Below are 7410 nucleotides of genomic sequence, written 5' to 3'. Positions count from 1 at the left end.
GAAACTAGTCAAATGAATCACATAGCGTCAATCATCACTTCCGGGCTTGCACCCGGTAACCAGGACTTCCTGGGGAGGTCACCCATCCCAGATCGCCTCTGGCTCAAGCGCGCTTAACTATTACCGGGAAGTCCTGGTTATCGTGTGCAAGCCCCGGAAGTGATGATTGACGCTATGTGATTCATTTCACTAGTTTCAATCCCACTTCTTCACCCCTGTGAGCATCACCCAATGCAATGAGTGCTAAGTGGATTATTCAAAAATCATTGGAAATTAGTTAGTTATGACTACCTTTCATGGAACTAGTCATAAATGAATGACTTACTTAACGCAGTTGAATCCCAAAATAATATCTAATTCCACTTACTACAAACAAGCTGCAGATACAGAAAACAATGAAAATGGAAATTTCTAACCATCCAACTTACGTAAACTAAAGCCCAGTGGCCAAGTTGAATAGTAAACTAAATCCCAGTGGCCAAGTTGAATAGTGGTGTGTTAGCTCATGATCCAGACACTAGTTACACAAATGCCCAAGCAAGGACACACGATATAAAGTAATCATGATTCATAATGCACACAAGCAAACTACAAATTTTCTAGCAGTGCAAGATAATGTAGCATTACTCATCGATTTTCTTAATCCATCTTGAAAAGGGGTGCAAACCTTTATTTCACGGTTCATATAACAGACTTCATCGTTCAAAACTCTAATGCGCAGCTAATTTGGAAATGAAGAAAAAAAAAAACTTCCCGGAAAAGTTATATTTAGTAGTTTATAGATCGTTGATATTAAATGTTGTTTAACAATTCTCATTCGTTCTGATTAATGATCAGCTTGAAAGAAAGATGAGAACGTTGATAAAGTTTGCTCTCTCAAATTCAAACAAAAAAAGCCATGATCAGCTCTCTTGCAATGTCAAGAATGACCAGGAAGTATAGCTAACCAATAATTTTTACCTTGTTATAATTTTACAGTTTCCAAACATTATCGATGAATAGAAGTAATTCACAAAAGCATGCATCAACCATATACAACACATCATAAAACAGATACTCGGAACACAGCTTCAAATCAAAGCTTCCAGAAAAATATACTGCATTGCTATGTTCCTAGGGATCAATTGAAGCATGTAAATAAATATTTTAATAGATTGCATCGATGCTTGATGAAAAATATAGACTGGAATGGCATGAAATGATCCCATCCGGCTCAACCCCCACGGGCTTCCCTTCTTGTAGCATCATGCAAAATATCAACATCAACACCATCAGGTGGTAGCAGTACATATCGAACAACTGATCCCCTGATAAAACAATTTTTCACTGATAGCTGCACAGAAAACAATAAAGATAGAAATTAGTGTACACGCGCTAATAGAATTCAGACTTGTAGCTGGCACATTAAAACGAACAGTTAACATACATGCTATTCTGAACCAAACAAGCACCATGAAGATTCACTCTCATGCTGGTGGTGTCCAGAAATGCTAAATTGAAAGATGTAATGTTGTCATTCCCAAAAGAGACCAGGGAAACACGCCCTACGAAACTGTATCATGCAGATTATTTTTGTCCAAAAATATCAAATTTAAGCCGTTATATTCCCAACCACAAGAAAAGAGGAAATTTCCTAGGAAAGGAATTTGTTGGACATTAATAAAATTATCTTATCTCATGTTATCCACAGAATTCTTGGAAAATCCAGAAGGAATCCACGAAAAAAAGTTTTTTAAATTGGAAAATTATAATGGTTTTGTTGAACCTGGTTACTAAAATGGAGGTAACGAGAAACAAAAAATAAAAATGGGCAAGGGAACAAGAAACAGGCAAGGGGATGAGAGACGGGAAGGATGACAAGAAACGGGGTCTGGAGGTCTCCCGAACAAGAAATGGTTACTAAAATGGAGGTAACGAGAAACAAAAAATGGGTAAGGGAACAAGAAACAGGCAAGGGGATGAGAGACGGGAAGGATGACAAGAAACGGGTTCTGGAGGTCTCCCGAACAAGAAATGGCTACAGCATATATAGAAAAAAGTACCATATCCACAATACAAGATTCTGTAATTTTCCTTGGCATAATCCCCTCTATTACTAATTGCAGAGGCTAAGGCTAATTCCTCCCCAATATCTTCAATGATTTTATGCTATTTGATTTTTACATTAACGGATCAGAAAACACCACTTTTACATTCATAAGCCTTTTTTGACAGCTTAAATGTTCTCAACCATACAATCAAACCAAAATTTATAATCCAATGCTCTCCTTCGATATCATGCCATGCAAAAGATATCTCACAGGTTGTGTCTAATATTTGTTCACGGTTTAGAATTCTGACCTTCTAGGTACAGCTTCCAACATTCCATTTAAAATTAGTGATCACAAAAAAGATATTGCGGTTATATCCTTTCCATTCAATGTAGTGCCAGCTCATGACAGCTCGTGAATGTAGCACCTAAACCCTACGGATTGAACCCATTTCCTCCTCTTCATGCTTTTCTCCTCCTTCAGTTGTTTTCCAAGCCCATTATAACCCCTTCAATTCATAATTTTGTATTGTCTTCTTAAAGTGAGGATAATGGGTTCTACAGGTGATAATCAGCATCATCATTAACGAGAGCTACGCAGGCCAATATTGTTCAAGGAATCTTCAAAAATCAGTAAAAGATATTAAAATTAAAGCTACTTTAAATTATTGTAACCACTAACTACAATATCATCAGGTGGCAAGAGACGGTGTTTCCACATAAGTGTCTAAAACAAGGGTTCCAGCTACTAACTTAAAAAAAAAATGCCAAAAAAAGTCCCCAGCCACTCCAGAAACAGTTTCTTGAGATCCATTAAAAACCAATCAATTTTTGAGAAATGGTTCCTGAGAGCCAGAGACAGGAAGGCATTTCTTGGGTCTCCTTTTTCTAGGACATTTTGTTTCTGGAAACTAGGAAAGCAACTGCACAAGTGCTCATGTGCAAGCAATATTATTGGCTGGAACAGGTATCAAGATTCAATAGTTGTTGACAGTTCCGTTTCAGTTTGACTAGTGGGCAGCTAGGGTAAAGACTCAAGTAGGGAATAACAAATCCCCAACCCCCTAGGATGATGAAAAGCAGACCAAACCAAACAGACGGGGCAGTTAAGAAAAATGCTCATCGACAGATACTTGCGTAAGCAACCAATCTCCCTAGTAACAGAGAAGAATGGACACAAGACTGGTTCCGCAATCAGCACAAAGAGCACACGACCATACAAAATCATGGTATGACAGGTTGGTTTGAAAGCTGTGGTCAAACCAACACAGCAAAGCGTGAGAAAGGTGAACTCCCCCAACAAACAGTAGTGTCTGCCTAACGAGCAGAACGATTGTGTGTGAGCAATGGGCAGTGAAACTAATTTCTACAGTTGCAGAAAAATGTTTCTGGGAGTAGATAATAGTGACAAGTTGGCAACCCATTCAGTACTTGTTGATGGGTAGACATATATTAATTTGCTAAGTTTTTGCAAACAAGAACTTAGATATAGCATTTGGCAGAACTTGAGGAATCGGTACAGAAAATTGTTACAAAAATATTAAATTCCCAGGTATCAGAGAAATACAGAGGCTACAAATATGTGCAGTTGAAGGTGACAGCAAAATCCTAAGGTACAACATCGTAGAGTTCGTGGTAGTAAAGAAAACCAACGGGTACAACAACGTGAGCAGCTAGGGTAAAGACTCATGTGGGGAATAACAAATCCCCAACCCCCTAGGACGATGAAAAGCAGACCCAACCAAACAGACGGGGCAGTTAAGAAAAATGCTCATCGACAGATACTTGTGTAGGCAACCAATCTCCCTATTAACAGAGCAGAATGGACACAAAATTGGTTTCACAATCAGCATGAAGAGCACACGACCATACAAAATCATGGTATGACAGGTTGGTTCGAAAGTTGTGGTCAAACGAACACAGCAAAGCATGAGAAAGGTGAACTCCCCCAACAAACAGTAGCATGAGCAGAACGATTGTGCGTGAGCAGTGGGCAGTGAAACTAATTTCTACAGTTGCAGAAAAATATTTCTAGGAGTAGATGATAGTGGCAAATTGGCAACCCATTCGGTAGTTGTTGATGGGTAGACAAATAATAATTTGCAAAGTTTTTGCAAACAAGAACTTGATATATAATTTGGCAGAACTTGAGGAATCGGTACAGAAAATTGTTACAAAAATAGTAAATTCCCACGTATCAGAGAAATACAGAGGGTATATGTATGTGGAGTTGAAGGTGACAGCAAAATCCTAACGTACAACAACGTGGAATTGGTGGTAGTAAAGAAAACCAATGGGTACAACAACCTGGGCGGCCAGGGTAAAGACTCGTGGGGAAATAACAAATCCCCAACCCCCTAGAACGATGAAAAGCAGACCCAACCAAACAGATAGGGGACAGTCAACAAAAATGCTCATTGTCTTGCTGGGTTCTTATTATTGTCTTTACTAGAGGTGGGTTCTTATTATTGTCTTTACTAGAGGTAGTTAGAACGCCTTGTTCCACTTCCTCTGCTACAATCCTAGCCACATTTTTTATATCATCAAGAACATGATGGCCACCAGATCATTCATTCACCTCTTTATCTTTTAGTTCAGTTCCAGTACATGGTTTAAAATAAGCTAGATTGGCCTCTACTGGCTGGTCATGTTCTTGTGAATGGAGAATGCTTACATTCAGGCCTTCTTTATCTGATAGATTATTATATAGTTCCATATCTTGATCAACACTCGTTGTAACCTGAATATTCACAGCAGACCCTGTAGTACACTCAGTGGAATTGTCAGCATCACTGTCTGATGTCTTTGGGCTTGCTACGTGTTCCTTAGCAATAGTTTCTCTATCTGCAGTGCCTCCATCCTTCATATCATCTTCTAAGATTATATATTGCTTGTTGCCTTCTCTTGTTGCCTTCTCCCATGGCAGTGGTATCCTTAAGAAGCCTTGGCCATGCTTTCTCATTACTTACACTGTGCAGTTGTCTCAATTCACCTGAAATCTCGGCCTTTGTTGTTGAGTTGTGTTCAAGGTGAAATCCTGTAGATGGAGGATTTGTCATCACGCTATCAGAGGGGGCACCAATGCTTGAAATAGTAACACGAACTAATGCAAGATGGCCAAGTGCATCTTTCTGTTGAGAAGCTACTCCTGAGATTGAGCTATACAGTGACAAACCACCGCAGGAGGTGTCTGGAGGTGCAGACCTTCATTCTCTGATTCTCTGGAGGTGTCTGGAGGTATACCAAGAATACCTTCATTCTCTGATTTACCAGAAAAGAACAAGATACCATCAGGATAGCATCTCAATTTGATTCCTTGATCCAATTTATTCTCTCCTTCAGTATTCAGCATATCTGAAATTTGAATGACGTTGCTATCAGAAAGGGTGTCTCCTTCCTAGAGACTACCATTCTGTTCCCTGAGAATTGGATTTCTTCTTTCAACTTCATTGGTAATATAGTTACCCTCGGCACCATTACCACTAGGTATGGTTTCACCTTTAAGATTTCCCTCCTAGGATGTTGCAGCCCCTGTGCTCCACTCTTTAAAGTTTGCAAGAGCGTTTACCCTTTGCTCTTCTTTAGTATCCTGCACTTTACGTGCTGGCTGATTGGTGGTGTGCTTAAGTTAATGGATGCTACCCCTCACCTTAAGAGTTTTATATGGGGCATTAATTGACCCAGTTGGTGAGGATGTCACAAGTGCCTGTGCCTTCAGAGGTGTTGGCCATCCTCGAACAGGTTTTTTGTTCCTTTTCAGAGGATATAACCATGACCAATATTTCGGGTATGCCTTTACTCCTGCTTCAACTTCTCTTGTACTTTGTTTTTATGTCTTGGGCTTACCATCCATATCACTTGATCTGTCTTTCCTGCAGCTAGCCCAAAAATTGTCCCAATTCCTTATGCCTTCTTTCTGCTGCGCGTTGTGACCATCAGGTTCAAGAGATTGGTCTCTTTTATTTTTTAGAGGAGGGTATAGCCATGACAAATCATTTGTGTCTGTCTTTACCCACGCTTCAAATTGTTTTGTTTTTCTTTCTAGGTTCTTGCGACATTCCTCATATTTCTGCCAAACCTCTACGTACTCCTTCCCAAAACCAATTTCATTGGATCCATTTTTCCAATAACCCCTCCAGGCTGGGCGGATCACCAGCTCTGATACCACAATATTGTTCCAAAGTGATTTTTCTCTCTCTAGGGTTAGGGTTTTTCAATAAATCAGAAAAGTTCAATTACAGTAATACACGTTTATATGGACAAATACAAAACTTTCAACTGCAGTATGATCCTCAATAAACCACAATCAATTAGGGCTACCTGCCCATTGTACATAAACTTATTCAACCAATAATTCACTCTCCCCCCTTCTCGCTCACGCTCCGAGCGGAAGCGGCTCCAGAACGCCTCAAGAGCGCGCTCCCGAAAACGTTTCGGGAGCGTGCTCCCTAAAAAAAAATACTCCCTGCCTTTTCGGGAGCATTTAGCCTTTTTTGCAAAAAACATGCTGGTGCAGTGAGATATGGGTAATTTTTTATAGTTACCGATTCACCATGTGTTAAAAAAAAAAAAAACATTTGCAGTAATGTTCCAAATGCAATTTTTTTCAAAGAAACAAATAAGTTTTGAGTGGGGCAACTTAATGATCAAGCCTATGGCCCTAGTATTGATATGCGATTCATGGTAATGTTAAATTCTTAAAGTAAAAGTGGCATTCTCCTTAATCTTCATTTTCATCCTTTTACTTAAATTTTTAACATCACCATGAAATGACTCAAGATGTTTGAGAGTGGTTCCGACTTCATTGGATTTCTTATGGAGAGTAGAATTTTAGATTTCATTCAAAATCCAGCAGACTTATGAATTTTTCAGGATTTCAGGATTGGGGGATTGCAATGTTTCCATTGAATTTTGTCATGTAACTCGTATTTAATCAAGAGCACCAATCCCTCTCTATGTACCTTGATGTTAGTGACATTGGTTGTCAAACTCCTCTATCATGACCCTCCTAAAAATGTACGCATCACTCAAACAAAATCTTGACTTGACATGCTATGCTTTTTCTATCTTATGTTAATGCTTAGAAGGTGATATTAATGACAAAGATCCCTATACAGATACAGAGGTAATGACAAAGATACCTCTCGATATTAATGCTTAGATGGTGATATTAATGACAAAGATCCTGATTTTCCAACAAGACTAAAAAAATAGACATTTCTCGCAGTGGCAAGAGGCCCAAGCATAAGCAATAGATAATAGATTTACTTGTCTTTTCTAGTTTCTAGTAGTTTTTATAACTATTGACTCTTTCATATTTATTATGATATTTTTTTAAACAATATATGACAATTTTAGTTTGAAGTTGGCAATTATAACTC

At 38.8% G+C, this 7410-nt stretch overlaps 1 protein-coding gene across 1 annotated transcript in view; it reads right to left on the bottom strand.

Moving 5' to 3' along the window:
* Nucleotides 1–937: 937 nt before the first annotated feature.
* Nucleotides 938–7410, bottom strand: part of LSM2 (Small nuclear ribonucleoprotein family protein) — a 75341-nt gene continuing 68868 nt past the window's right edge. Inside the window, exon 3 of the mRNA XM_089428720.1 lies at nt 938–1333. Coding sequence (XP_089284846.1) covers nt 1214–1333 — 120 coding nt within the window. The 3' untranslated portion in view covers nt 938–1213. The remainder of the gene's footprint in view (nt 1334–7410) is intronic.

The sequence above is a fragment of the Pinus tabuliformis genome, chromosome 4_2 (genome assembly GCF_031772625.1).
Source record: "Pinus tabuliformis cultivar Carrire ecotype Pingquan chromosome 4_2, CPIR1, whole genome shotgun sequence".
Lineage (NCBI taxonomy): Eukaryota > Viridiplantae > Streptophyta > Pinopsida > Pinales > Pinaceae > Pinus > Pinus tabuliformis.
This window is presented reverse-complemented; position numbering and strand designations above follow the sequence as displayed.